This window comes from Tiliqua scincoides, chromosome 5 (genome assembly GCF_035046505.1).
Source record: "Tiliqua scincoides isolate rTilSci1 chromosome 5, rTilSci1.hap2, whole genome shotgun sequence".
Lineage (NCBI taxonomy): Eukaryota > Metazoa > Chordata > Lepidosauria > Squamata > Scincidae > Tiliqua > Tiliqua scincoides.
Genome location: NC_089825.1, coordinates 67,931,332 through 67,946,218, shown reverse-complemented (window position 1 = coordinate 67,946,218; position 14,887 = coordinate 67,931,332). Strand labels below are relative to the sequence as shown.

General features: G+C 44.6%; 2 protein-coding genes across 3 annotated transcripts in view; one reads left to right on the top strand and one right to left on the bottom strand.

Annotated features, from left to right (window-relative positions):
• Window positions 1-5,132, bottom strand: part of LOC136652037 (uncharacterized protein DDB_G0286299-like) — a 38,574-nt gene extending 33,442 nt beyond the window's left edge. For both annotated transcript variants that reach the window (XM_066628860.1, XM_066628861.1), the window contains exons 1-3: window positions 5,036-5,132; window positions 3,887-3,985; window positions 1,631-1,699 (exon numbers count right to left, since the gene is read on the bottom strand). In XM_066628860.1, coding sequence (XP_066484957.1) covers window positions 1,631-1,699; window positions 3,887-3,946 — 129 coding nt within the window. In that variant the 5' untranslated portion in view covers window positions 3,947-3,985; window positions 5,036-5,132. The remainder of the gene's footprint in view (window positions 1-1,630; window positions 1,700-3,886; window positions 3,986-5,035) is intronic.
• Window positions 5,133-5,209: 77 nt separating this feature from the next.
• Window positions 5,210-14,635, top strand: MSANTD3 (Myb/SANT DNA binding domain containing 3). Its single transcript, XM_066628863.1, has 3 exons — window positions 5,210-5,509; window positions 11,554-12,003; window positions 12,982-14,635. Exons 2-3 carry the CDS (start codon window positions 11,586-11,588, stop codon window positions 13,389-13,391), a joined length of 828 nt encoding a protein of 275 aa, XP_066484960.1. The 5' UTR covers window positions 5,210-5,509; window positions 11,554-11,585; the 3' UTR covers window positions 13,392-14,635.
• The last annotated feature ends 252 nt before the right edge of the window (window positions 14,636-14,887 follow it).

Here is a 14,887-nt window from a genome sequence, read left to right as displayed (position 1 = left end):
AATTTAAAGGCCCTTCTCACTGTGTTGAGATAGAAAAATCCATGAATAATTAGGTTACACCTGTAATCACTTGCATGACGGTCTCTCTACAACACTAAGAAAAGCAGCTTTTAAAAAAAACTGATTTTAAAGGGATGCATTTTTCTCCTTCTCCAGGGATCAGCACATTTCTTCTCATTTGCAGTAGCCATTCATGTTGAGTCACATCCATGTATAAAAATCCATGTATAACAAGGTTGGACCTGTATTCAGACTTCGAACCTAGGCTCTAAAATGTTCTGGCTATATAAGATTTCATTGCATCATTAGTCTTCCCAACTATCCTTTGAAGCAGATTGCTAATACATTCATTAGACAGAAACTGAAAGACAAAACCACTGAAAGTCAAAAACACTGAATTCCAACATCCCATCTAAAATAGGCTTGTAAATACCTACTCAACTAGGATATGCAAGAATCACCTATCAGCAAGCGCTATATATACTGATATATATGGATGAGTGGGCTAGTAAACTCTTTCCATGAGTTTTGTAAATTTGCAATCTAGTCCATAATACATTACCAAAGTCGCAAAGTTTCACTGCTGCATTATGACAACTATAAAAGCAACATTACTGTGGAGATCTTACAGTCTGGACATTCATTCTTGCTATGGAGAAGGGAGTGGCAAGGACAAAGAACACATTCAACACCTACTCTCAATCTCACCATGCACCAGGGTATGGGAGGGGAGAGTTCTAGATCAGCAATTTTCAGCTTTTTTCATCACAGGACACACTGACAAGGCGCTAAAATTTGCAGGGCACACCATCGGTTTTTTGACAATTGACAAGGCACAACACACTGCCAGTGGGGGGCTCACCCCCCCCCCAATTGCCCTATTAATAAATGACCCTCTCTCAAACTCCTGCAGTACACTTATGGACCATTCACAGCATACCAATGTGCACACACTGGTTAAAAATTGCTGTTCTGGATGTCAGATGACTCATTTATCCGTTTTGAACTTGTAACTATTTGGAATTTTTAATTTCTATTACAGTGCATAATAGATTAAAAGCCCAATCCTATTGCTGGGCTCTGCCAGCCCTGCGGCTACAACACCACTTCTGGGTATCATAAAAGCATTATAAAGCACGTTTTTTGTGCCAGTGATGTCCCACAGTTGCTGCATCCAGCCCAATGGCTGCTAAGACAGGTAATGGAGGGGTGTGGCAGGAAACACCAGGAATGGAGGGGTGTGGCAGGTGGGCCTTTCAGAGGCAGGGAGGGTTTCTGGGTGGGGGGAAGGTGGAACGGGGTGCGGATCGGACCTGGGAGGGCGCAGAGATGGTACAGCATGCCTCCTCCGCCACATCCTAACCCTCATCCTGGGCCTGCTGGCATTACATTCAGTTCTGCACTAGGTAAATAGCTGGCACAGATGCAAGTAGCCCTATTGGGCAGGCTGGGGCACTATATGGGACAAGGGAACAAATGTTCCTTTACTCAGAGGAGACCTCCCACCTGCTCTAATCCGTCACTGGATGCAAGGGCCAGCAGCCCCATTTCACCAGCACTGGATAGGATTGGGCTGTAAGTCCATAACATAATAAGCTTTTAAGAAGAAAGTGAAAAAAGAAGTTCTTACCGACTTGTGTTTCACTCCAAGGAAATGAGTCTGCAGGTTAATAGGAGATGCACAATAGATTTTGCAAAGCTGTATTAAAATATTAATAAATATACAGAAGATAATGTTACATATCAAAAATGTGGTGCTTTATTAAAAGAGTTAATGCTTGGAAATAATACAGAGGGAACTGAAAAAACACACATTAATTTAATCACAGCATAGTACTCTGGAGCTTTACTGTCCAAAGCCTTCCTTCCAACTAACTTTCTCAAGCTAATCTCATTCAGGTACTCTGAAGTAATGAGAAAAAAAAGCAACTATGAAAGAAACTGGTCAGTTGTGCAGGGGGGACGACAAGTTTGATGTCAGGATTTGCAAGGAAAAGGGACAAAAAATAAAACAATCGATCTTATAATGCTCCTGCATAAAACTCAATGGTGCAGCCATACTTGGAATACTGTGTGCAGTTCTGTGTACAGAAAAAACAGAGCTAATACCAACCAAAATGATCAAGGGTAGTGATGCCATGAGCTAACAGCTCTCACTAAACTCTGGCCAAAGTAATGACATTTTAACATCAGTTCTGACTCTGGCCTTAAAGGTGCTAGTTGGCAAGAAGCTACAAGCCACCTCTCACCCAATGTCTTGTCTTAGAGACAGCTGGGCTTCAGGAGTCAGTCTGCAACAACAATACCTCAGAGTAGGGGTGTCCAAACATTTTGGCAGGAGGGCCACATCATCTCTCTGACACTGTGTCCGGGGCCAGAAAAAAATAATTAATTTACATTTAAAATTTGAATAATTTACATAAATGAATGTTAGACATGGAACTTATATGAATGAATGAAGGTCTTGCAGTAGCTCAAGGCCTATAAAAGGCTTACACAAAGCAAGGCCATCCTTTCCCTCGCTGCCACTGCTCAGGTGAGAGGTCAAACAGTCATACTGAGAGCAGTTGCGTTGGGCCAGCATGGGCTCCAGCAAGTTTCCAGAGGGCCAGAAGCTCATTGGAGACTGGGGGCTCCCTGAGGGCTGGATTGGTTTCCCCGATTGGGCACCCCTGCCTCAGAGCAAAGGCAATCTATGTCAAAGTATCTGTGGTCTCTTATCTATCCAGTGCAGTCCAGCTCATGATGGTAAAGGGTGGAGGGATAGATCAGTGGGTAGGTGACTGGGCAGTGAATTGGAAACTTACTGGACCCTTGTCCCCTTAGCTTTGCTAGCCATGCCTATGAGTTGAAATGAGTATAAAAAACTAGCTGTGTCTATCTACACTTGCACATGATCTGAGGCAACTGGCCTCCTTGCTGCCTTGCTCTGGTAACAGCAATAAACAAGCTGTTTTCTGCTATATCTTCCCCCAGAGTGTTAAATTGGGATGTAGCACTCTGGATAACAAACCTCACACTGCCTTTGTGAGTTCAAGGGCAACAGTTAGGAGCACCTTCTCCAAGGACAAAGATTAAGTATTGAGGAATTGTATTTTATTTTTTCAAAGCAAGCTGTTGGGAGGATACAGCAAAGCTTATGGAATTTGAGTGGTGAGAAGATGGTGCTCTCTCTCTCATAATACTAGAGCTGAGCATCATACAATGAAATTGAGTAAAAGCAAGTTCAGAATATCAAAAGTAGCACTATGCTACATCATGCATGAGTACTCAGTGAAATTCAGTACAAGATGTAGTGAAAGCTATAGCTTAGCCTTAAATGGCTCAAAAAGATTACACAAATTCAAGGAAGATGAATCTATCAGGTCTCTAAACAAGAAGTTTGGAACTTTAAAAGTATATCCACACTACAGACTGAGGGCCCATTCCTATTCAATTTTCCAGTGCCAGCACAGCTGTGCCAATGAGGCATGCATTGAATCTTGCTGTGGGGAGGCAATCATAGAGGCCTTTTGTTCCCTTACCTTGGGGCTACATTGTGACTGCACCAGTACTGAAAAAGTGAATAGAATTGAGCCCAGAGTCCTAAATCCAGAAAAAAATTAGTTGTGCCTAAGTTCAATGAATTAATGGGACTTAAGCTGATCACAGCTGACTTGTCTTAGTGATTGACTTAGTATATTCAGATAACATTAATAGGTTCTCTGAATATAGGCCTTGAACTGGTGGAACAGTCATGCCCTCTCCCTAGGAAATTCTGAATTGATAGAGATAAAGACCTTTATCTCTACCACTCTTTGACAAAAGCTGAAGCTGTTCAAATATGTAGCATAGGTATACCCTACAGATAATTTTGACAGTTAATAATATGAAATGCAATACTCACATGACAGTAGTAAGGGGTGTAATTGTATGGCCTTTCATTACAGAACTCTTCTCGACTCATGGTAAAGGATTGAGTAGGTCAGAAAACCACAAGTGATATCTAGAAAGATACATGAACAAAGATTGTAGTTTAACAAAATGGATTCAAATTTTTGCTGGTGACGTTATATATACAACATAAAAGGTGTTCCTAAACAAAATATATCCAACTAAAGCTCTCTCACCTAAGCCCTGTTGCAGTGATTTCAACCTTTTTCCATCTCACGGCACACTGAAAAGGTGCTAAAACTGTCAACGCACACCATCAGTTTTTTGATATTGGACAAGGCACATTGTGTTGCTGGTAGGGGGCACCCCAATGGCCCTACTAATAAATGACCGAACTCGAGGTACACCTGCAGACCATTCAAGGCACACTGATGTGCCATAACACAGTGGTTGAAAATCAGTGCCCTATTGCCTCAAACAGGTCATTATTTTTTTTTCTTTCCAAAAATATGTTTCACTGCTGATTTTTTTCCCAGGAGACTCCTCAACATTCCATGGCTCCCAGGGGCTACTAAGCATGCCCAATCCACATCAGGCTGGCTATGGGTGAGGCAGTGAGTTTATTTTAGAGTCTTAAGAGAAGCGCCAGTGGGGAGGCAGGTGAGGCATAGCATCTCCACTGGAGTCCTTTGAAAAGCTGTATGAGGCAGAGCAGGGAGTGTGATGGATGAATGGGTGGGTGGGCGGCCGGGTAGGCGGGCGAGTTGTGGGTGCCTGGGCGCCTCCCACGACGGCGGTGCTTCATGAAAGACTGGTGGAGAGGCTCTGCCTCAACTGCCTCCCCCCACCCAACACACCCCCTGCTTCGCTGCTGGAGAGGCTCCAGCTCCTCCCCCCCAGGCACTAGCGAGCTCCAAAGCGGCTGCCGCGCGTGCCTTCAGACCACAGCTAACTGCTAGGAGACATGAGGCTCAGCGAAGCGCCCAGCTCCAGAGGCATCCGATGCCAGCTGCCCTCGACGCTCTCCTGCCTGGAGGCTTCCCAGAGGCGCCTGCTGGGCTGGGTGGACTTCCGCTGTCGCTGCGCAAAAGGCTTCCGAACGCGCGCCCAAAGGGGTCCCGGGGAAGCTCCGACCCCCCCCTTCCGTCCGTAAACAACTCACAGGCCACCACCATCCACCAGAAGCAGGAAGCCCAGTGCGCGTGCGCAAAACGCATCTTCCCATCCCAGTCGGAAGTCTCGCGGCGCCGTTGAAGTGAAAACGCGGACTGGATCGACGGAAAAGGGGAGGGCGGGGCTTTGGCGGAGCGCGAGGCGGAGCCTGAGGAGAGCGGGGGGGTGGTGGAAGCAGCGCAGGTCTAGCCCGGCCACGGTGAGAGGAAGGGAGGCGGCAGCGGCGGGGCTTTGTTAAGGGCGGGGACTGCCGCGCGCCCCTCAGCCTGGGGGCGCCCAGACCATGAGTGCCCTCCGCGGCCCGGACCGCGGCCCCCGCGCCTGCCCTCGGAAGCCGGTGGGCGGTGGAGCGTCCTTTGTCCGGCTGGGCTCCGCGCTTCCCTTTCTCTGAAGCGGAGGAGGAGCGACGGCAGCGAGGGAAGGAGGAGGCAGGTCTGGGGAGGCCCCGATGCACAGCAGTCCGGTAAGGACCCCGGCGGCGCCTGTCTCTCAGGGAGGGTCGGCGGGGCGCTGGCAGGAGGGGCCGTGGACTGACCCGCCCCGGCAGCGCTCGCCTCAGGTGCTGCGCCAGCACGTAACAGGTTGGGAGGCTGAGGAGAGTGCGGAAGGGGTCGCAGCCCATCACTCTTGCAGGGGGGCACGTGAAGCAGAGCCTCCCCAGTGGAGTCCTTCGACAAGCGCCGCCGCCGTGTGAGGCACCCAAGCACCCACAACCCACGCGCAGAGCACCGTGTAACCCATGCAGAGCGCGTGGGTCGTGGGTGCCTCACATGGCGGCGGCGCTTGTCGAAGGACTCCAGTGGGGAGGCTCTGCCTCACCTGCCTCCCCACCCACCGCACATCCCTGCACTCTTGTGTTTTGTGCCTCCGCCCCACAGCACCACAACAGGTAAGGTAAAGATGGTTGGTGTCAGCAGTGGGATGAGATGAGGCGCTCTTAAGGTGCCTCACTTGTGCAGTTTATGGATGCCCAACATTGGGACCGACCCTGTGCATCCTGTCACACCCATTTTGGTTGCTTAGGTTTCAAAGTGCTGTCAAATCCTGATAAGGGAATAGTTGACCCTTTAGGGAATCTGTCCCCTTCAACTGTGTGCTCAGGTAAATATCAAGTGAGGCCTGGTTAATGAACTCTGTTAACTCTGGTTAATGAACTCTGTAGCAGGAGGCTTGAGTAGCACCAAGGTTTTGATGATCTTTTGCAAACTCTGAACTCCATCTGTGCCTCCCTCTCACATCCAGAGAAGGTAGCAGTGGCTGTGCAGTAGTTTCTGTAGCTTGTAAATCGTAAAATGTGATTATTTGCAGACAAGGTCTTTATTGTTCAAAGCCACTTCATGTCCACCTTGTCTTCAAATGTTGTAGGCGGTCCACTGATTTTGATGCTAGTGTTTTGATTATCTACTTTACATTTAATCATTTATCAGTAAGAGTTTTTGGAATTCATGTGCTGTGTGTAGCTCTTCTCAGCTATTGAGATGCTGTTGTGGAAGGGAAACTTAAAGTTATCCACCAGAAAAGCCCTGTGGTTTCTCCATGGTGCTGTATTCAGTGAAGTAAATGACTTGCAACCAGATTTATTATACATGTTGACTTGGATATAACATACAATAATTCTATGCATACATGCATAGGATTGGACCAATCTACCTATACAATGAAGTGTAATACAAATTGCCCTCAATGGGGGGGAGGGGAACTGTTCTGCTGCTTTTCCAAAACTGCCTATTGTGGGGGGGGGGGGGGCGGATTTCTTTCAGTCCCTGAAAATAAAGGTCTGTACAGAGATCTAGCAGTAGAATAAATATTAAAGTGCTGAGTGAGAGCCATAGCAGCAGGGAACTTGCTTGTCTTTTATGCCTCATGACTGTATCATCAAAAAACTACACAGTTTATACTAGGGAATTGAGAAGAAAGATGGAGGCATTTGAGATTTAATCATCTCTGCTTTGCAAGCATATATGTGCCTGGCGTTAGAGGTACTATAAGGACTAGACTGAAGGTATGCATGTTGAAAGAAATTGAAACCACAATAATGTGGTCCCATGTATTATGAGTGTCGAACTTTTTATCAGGCCATCATTAGGTAGCCGTAGTCACCAGCAGACCTACTTAAACATTTTAAAAATCAAAGCTTTACAAAGAATGTAATAGATGACAGTGGAACCATATAAGCCGCCTAAGCTCTTTGAAGGAAGTTAAGTGAAGTTGGCAACCTTCAGTCTTGAAAGACTATGGTATAGCGCTCTGAATGGTGGTTCTGGAACAGCGTCTAGTGTAGCTGAAAAGGCCGATTCGGGAGTGACAATCCCTTCCACGCTGGGAGCAAGTGCAATCTGTCCCTGGTCTGTCTCCCTGGCTATGGGCCTTCCTTCTTTGCTTCTTTGTCTCAGTCTGTTGACCAAGTGTCTCTTCAAACTGGAAAGGCCATGCTGCACAGCCTGCCTCCAAGCGGGCCGCTCAGAGGCCAGGGTTTCCCACCTGTTGAGGTCCATTCCTAAGGCCTTCAGATCCCTCTTGCAGATGTCCTTGTATCGCAGCTGTGGTCTACCTGTAGGGCGCTTTCTCTGCACGAGTTCTTCATAGAGGAGATCCTTTGGGATCCGGCCATCATCCATTCTCACGACATGACCGAGCCAACGCAGGCATCTTCTGTTTGAAGGAAGAATGAGATAATAAGTACACTTTATTATGGACCAGGAACTAGCAAGTCATCACAGGTATTGGGATCCAGCTTCTAAGTCCAAGAGAGGCCTCCTTGTCTTGCCAAGATAATCCACTATGCCTACCTGACTAATATTGGATTCTTATTTTAAGCTCTCTATCTAGCTAAACTCTGCAGTTTGCTCAGTAACAGCCCAATCCTGAGCTCCTGTGGCACGCAACTTCGGCTGTACCAAAAATGGCTACTGCCGCATCCTGCACACCTCGGGCTACCGCAGGCGGCATCTTGGGGGAAGGGGACTTTTGTACCTGCAATGCAAATGGGAAGTTTGATTTTAATCAGTGATTTAAATCAGAATTTGTTAAGTTAGTTTGTATGTTTGAAATCACTCCACATTCACTATCACTGTATGGTAACCCCCCGGGAGTTAGTAAACCTGATTCTGCTGCCTTCCTGGGATTGCAAATAGGCTAAGAGTTGTCAAGCATCTGGCAGGCCACAGTACAAGTCAATGGGACTTGTAGAGCATCAGTCGTCCAGAGGGTGCGGAGAGCCTGCGGACCCCTTTGTGGGGCTCCCCACACCTCAGAAAGCTAAAAACAGCTATTGTAACCCACTTCTGGTTTTGCGATAGTAAACTGGAAGTGACTCGTGATCACTATTTTTAAATGTTCTGAGGCATGGGGAGCCCTGCAGAGGGGTCTGCAGGCTCCACTCTGAAGGGTGAGTGCAGTACCCCAGTACTGTAAGAGATGAGTTTGTTTTAGAAGACTTTTGTCCCTGGCAGTGGCACAATCATGGTGATATGGGGACAGAGACAGGGCTTCCTGGCTGGGGTGTCTCAACACCCCAATTCAGGAACCTCTGATATATAGGATTGCACTGTAAGATTCCAGTTTCACATGCATCTAAGACAAAAAGAAAAGAGAAAACAAAATATAATGAGCAAATGTTATTCTACAAAACAATCTAGAAAAAAGTATGGATTTTGTGAGTCCTTTTAGGTCAAGGAGCCACCTTACTTCTTAGCTACATAAGCTGTTTTAAAAACATTTTTGTTGAAAGCTGCACTCTAAATACTAATATTAGTACAATATAGTACTAACAATAGAATCATAGGCACATAAGGGCTTGAGAGCATAGTGGTTCAGACCATCACATTTCTGTCACTTGGAGGGATTGCTGTGGAACTCTGCAGAGGACCACTGTTCAGTCCCTTATAGTAATTGTGCAGTCTTGAAAAACAAAAAGGATTCAGATGAGTTTTTGACTAGCAGTAGCAATGATTGGAGTCTCAGGCATTCATCAAAAGCTAAAGACATGAGAGAGAGGTGCAGCACTAATGTGTGGTGGCCTATGATTCCTTTTGCTTAGCTTTGTGGGGTGCATTTTCTTTCTTTCCCTTGTTGGCCTGGTGAGGTAGTTGGCCAGCTGGGTATCTGTGGAGTCCTCCTGCAGCAGAGTCCAGCTTGTTGGCCAGCTGGGTATCTGTGGAGTCCTCCTGCAGCAGAGTCCCTGCAACCAGTTAAGTTCCCACCCAGAGACTTTTGGTGCGTGTACACTCTCCAGTGCACGTGTCAAGTATCCATTGTGTCTAGGGCCTTCTGTGATCAATTTGGGTGTCTTTGCATTCCCACACATCTACCTCTGATATAGCAGTGAATTGATGCCCATGGGTCTCTGGATAGTCGGCTAACTGTGCAATTTTCTGGAATTGTTGATTTTAAATAAGAAATATTGTGACCTAGAACCTTAATATTTCTAAGGAAATACTTGTTGCAAATTCATTTTAGGAGAACTGAGTGGAACAGACTGAAGACAACCATTTTCCAAAATATGCAAAGAGAACTGACTGTGTTAAGAAAAAATTGGCATTTTGTATCATAAATGCATCTACAGGTGCACTTTAAATTACCATATTTCAATGCGTCATACTGATGGTGTTTCAGGAAGCAAAGTTTATGCAGATCAGTGCAATAGAAACAGTATTTCAGAGCGCAGTTTTGCCTGAAAACAACATCTTCAGCTCTGAAAGCCCTTTCCAACTTCCCAAATCCCTGGTGTTGGAAATTCTCCCTACTTATTCTTCAGTGAAAACAAATGCACTCTGCACTTGCTTAGAGGTCCTTTAATCAATTTTGTCATCATACAATACGTTCTATGGTAGAGACAGAACATTTTGTTCAAGAATGATTCCTGGCACAAATTACGTTGTCAGGCAGATTGCTAACCTGCTTCTCATAAAGCATGAGAGAGAGAAAAGAGAGGGCAGAATGGGAAAGTTGGATCTCCTAAGAGAACTGTAGTAGAGACACTATATCCTCTTAGTTAACAAAGGAGAAAAGAGGTTGACATTTTCAATGTTTAGAAAGTATAGTCTAAGAAAAGCAAAAGAAAATGGCTACATTTAAGTCAAGTAATACTCTTTCATTAAGAGTCCAAGATTAATATATCCGTTCACTGAAGCACATCGACGTTTGAAATACACCACTTCCTGAAGGGGCAAACTCTTCTAAGCCTGATCAATGGTACATGAAGATTCAACTGAGATTCAAAACAATGACAGTTGCCTTTGCATTATGGTACTTCTTATGTGTTGTAAATTATTGATGCCAAGGTGCTTGTTATTATAGTACACCATGCTCATGCTGTCTTTTTGCATATTTAATATAATATGTGAATTTATTTGTACAAACTGTATTGTTAATATACTTAATTTTTAAGCAGTAGCAAAGTGAGATCCTTGAAATTTCAAAGTTCCACCAGATTTAAAGTTGCTTGCAGTAAATTAAGGCTATGCACACTTAAATGGGTGTGGGTCCTACCAAGCTGAATAAGACTTACTTCTGAGTAGACTCACATAGGATTATATTGTAAGGGAAACACTTTCCAAGTGGGATTACCGAACCATTTGAGCGACATTGTGTTTGATATATACTTTCCCCATCCCTGTTCAGGCATGACTCCATCAGGGTATTTGCTGGCTTGCTTGGTTTCAAAAGTGGGAATGACACAGATATTCACAGGGTTGCAGAATTCCATGCTCACCTCCTTAATTCCAGTCACATTCTGTGCTCTGTAATGGAATTGTATCACCGTTGGATCTCTGAACAATTTCCAGTTCTAGATTGGTGTAAGATGAATATTTTTTGTGCATGTGAACACAGTGTTTAGTACCATAAAACAAATTTTCTCCCAAGAGGAAGAGTGGAGGACATATCATGTCCAGCAGCATCTAGTGCGGATTCATTTGTCCAGTAGACGAGATGAATAGCATAAACAGGAGCATTAGCCATTGCCACCCATAGGAAGATGTCACCATTTCTTGTCCAATGTTTGTATCCTCCTCTGGCAACCATGCATTGTACCACTAAGAACAAAAGAATTGCCTTGCTGAGTGAAAAGTGTCTGAGATTCCTTCAGCAGTGACCAACCTGCTGCTCTTAAGAAGTTCAAAAGCAGGGCCTCATGGTTTGTCTACCACAACCTGCTATTCAGAGAGATAACTGCCCCTGGAGGCTCCATTTAGCCATCGTGGAGGCCAATATGGAATATTATCTCTTCTTCATGCATTGTTTTTCTAAAGCTATCTATCTCAGTGGCTATGATGACGTCTTGTGGTGTTGAGGTACGTATTGAGGTATGTATTATGTGAAGTATTACTTCCTTTGGTTTGTCCTAAACCTACTGTTGATGAGTGTACTATAAGCTACCTGAATTATTAAAACAAAATAATTTTGATAATGTTACTGTATGAAAAGCAACCTCTTTGGATTAAAACGTTAGATGGTATGAAAAGGTACATGTTTGCAAAAGTAAGCAGTCTCTCTTGATTTTCATAGATTCTTTTGGCACCCTGGAGAACCAACAGAAAATGCAAAACAGTGAAGTGATAAAGCCTGCCAAGTACTTCTCTGAAGTGGAGAAGAGTGTGTTGCTTGCTCTAGTTGAGAAGTACAAATATGTGCTTGAGTGTAAAAAAAGCGATGCAAGGACCATTGCGCTGAAACAACGAACCTGGCAGGCTCTTGCTCATGAATATAATTCTCAGCCAAGTGTGTCACTCCGAGACTTCAAGCAGCTAAAGAAATGCTGGGAGAACATCAAGGCACGGACAAAGAAAATCATGGCACATGACAGACGTGACAAGGTAAAAAGGAGTATTAGTCCGCTTATAAGTAATCGCATCCTAGGAAAAGAGAAGATCGCCAGCATGGTGCCTGAGCAAGTGTACTTTTTACAGAGTCCACCAGAAGAAGATTCTGAATATCAGCCTGAAGCTTCCACCCAAGGTACGGTTCTCTTCTAGTGATCTGCATGAAACCAGTAATTCAACATTAGATCTCAACCACAAGTAGAAATCCTTTGTAATTCACTTATCTAGTGATATTTCATAATGACAATTACAGATGGCATCTCTTCCTCCACATAGTGAATGTGATGACTCCAGTTCTCTTTCCCAGCTTTTAGCTGGAGGGGAGAACAAAAGATGTCCTTTGGCTTAATGCTGCGCTCCAGGTGCATCCAAACTCAGCATAATGCCAGCAGACCAAAGACTTCTGTAAAACACCTGCCCTGAGAGAGGCTGGAGTCAAACAATTTGTAGAAAGTGGAATAGTTTAAGAGATGCTGTCATATACATAATAGACACGTACATTTCTTTTCCCCTTTTTGAACTGGGCAACCAGATTTTGTCAGTTTTTGAAACCCAAAACCTGTTTTTATCAGAAGTAAAAGTGTGATGAGTGGATGTACTTAGAGCAGCAATCCCCTTTCCAGTTGCCTTCAGTTCTGAAAACCATATTGTCTGTTTCCAGCCTGTGATGCTGGTGTTTGCAGTTCTGTGGTGTGGACAATACTGCCATCTAGTGGTGTCCTGATTCTGTTTCAGCAGCAGATGACTTTACTTAGTTTCCTGACACTTTTATTAATCCGCACCAATACTGCACTTTTTCAAAAACTCTATTGCCTGTTATCACATTTTAAATGTCCTTTCTCCAAGTAGCACAGGGACGTGTACTGTGAAAAACATCATGGTAACACCCATGGAGTCATTCTGCTTTATCTTTACCATCACCACTTTGTGAAGGCTAGTTAATCAGTGACATGGTGCCTTGTCCAAAGCTACCTGGTAAGATTCATAGCTAAGAGACAGTTGGGGCACATATTCAACACTCTGTCCATTACACAATGCTGGCTGTTGTGTTGGGGGAGAAATACCAGAAAAGTTTCATCCTAGAATTATTGGATGTTTCCTTTTATTTCCCCAGAACCTTTCACAGTCATAAATAGAGAACTGTGCGATGAAGAGAAAGAACTCGTACACTTCCAAGTATGTGAAGGGACCTCACAATCAGAGCCCTCCTGTTCAGCAGTCAGAATAACAGGCAATAAGAATTTCCGAAGTAAGGGTGCCCAAGAGAGCGATCTGAAGAAGATGCATGAAGAAGAGCATCATCAGCAAATGTCCATCTTGCAACTGCAGCTTATTCAGATGAACGAGGTGCATGTAGCAAAGATCCAGCAGATAGAGAGGGAGTGCGAGATGGCTGAAGAGGAGCATAGAATCAAGATGGAGGTGCTCAACAAAAAAAAAATGTACTGGGAGAGGAAACTTCAGACAGTTACAAAAGAGTGGCCCGTCTCCTCTTTTAACAGACCATTTCCTAACTCACCCTAGAGCAGCGATTTTCTGTTTTTCTTCTCGCAGCACAGTGACCTCTATGGTCTTCTCTATGATCCTCACCTCTTGTGATTTCATTTCTGGTTTTTGGGAAACTTTTCCATATTCTTCAACTGTTTCTAGAACAGCTGTCTGTAATAATAAATTGTCTGTCCTTTTTCCACCAGCAGTTGCCCTAGAAACAGAGGCTGCAGAACCCAGAAGAGTTTTTCAGCAATTTTCAACTGCTGTGCTCCAAACTCCCGCAGTACACCTGCAGACCTTTTACGGCACACCCCCACACACACTAGTTGAAAATCGCTGCTCTAGAGAGTGTAGACACCGGCAGTAACTTACTACACTTACTGGCATATTCACAGCAAAGTTAAATTTTCATTTGTAGTATTAAGGGGTCAGTTACCCCATTGGCTGAGAACAAACACTAAGGATAAACAAAGTAAATAATGTGCTTTCTCTCTCTCTCTCTCTCTAAAAGGCTCTATTTCTTTGGTGGAAAAAACTGTTACAGATCATTTTGTTATGGATTGCTTTTAGATATACAGGACAATCTTATTCAAAGCCAATGAATCTTTCTCTGGCAACCTCTTTGGTTCTAGGAAGTTATAAAAGCAGATGTGCAGGTGGGCAGTTTGCATGTTCCTACTTTGTGGCTGAAATGTCCACTTCTGTGCTAAGTAGCTGGAAGGCATCTCTTGGTTCAGGGGAAGGGGCTTGGTTGCTCTCCATCATTATAAACCAGTGAATAAACTCTTTGCTTAGCTCCAGTTGCTGGGTAGCAGAGAAGTGTCCATACCACCCAATTATTCTGTTGGCTATTCATGATGCCATTACTTTCAGTTCCTACTATAAGTAGGACCAATCTGCCAGCCATAATTTAGGGGAAATGCTATCTTTTTTGACATGTTTCCTGAAGCAGAGAAAAACATCAAAGGCATTACTGTATGCGTCATCTTAAAACTCAGTCCTGCACATTTACTCAGAAGTAAATGCACATAGGATTGCAGCCTTAGCTTGATAATTTGTACACGACTTGCTAATTGATGTCATGTCAGTACAGAACCACCTTATGGTTCAATTGTAAGCCAGTCCTGCTGTTTGTGGCGTTGGGTTGCCCTTTTCATGCTGCATGCAGGGGGCCCCATATCCATGGATCCCGTACCTACAGATTCAGTTATCCGCAGATCAGGTCTGGGCCCCCCCCCTTGGAACGGAGCTCCCCTTGCCTTCAGAGGGGCTTCTGAACTCAGCTATAGAAATAACACAAATTCTGGTTTCACAGAGAAACCGAAAGAGACATTTTTAATGCCTTATAAGGTATTGGGCCTCCTTATAAGGCATTAAAAACCACTTCTGGTTTCTCTGTGAAACCAGAATTTGTGTTACTTGTACAGCTGAGCTCTGAAACCCCTCTGAAGCCAGTGCTCCCCTCGCCTGCAGAGGGGAGGCAGCCCCCTCGGACCGCTGGGGCAGGCATTTGCCCATATCTGCAGTTT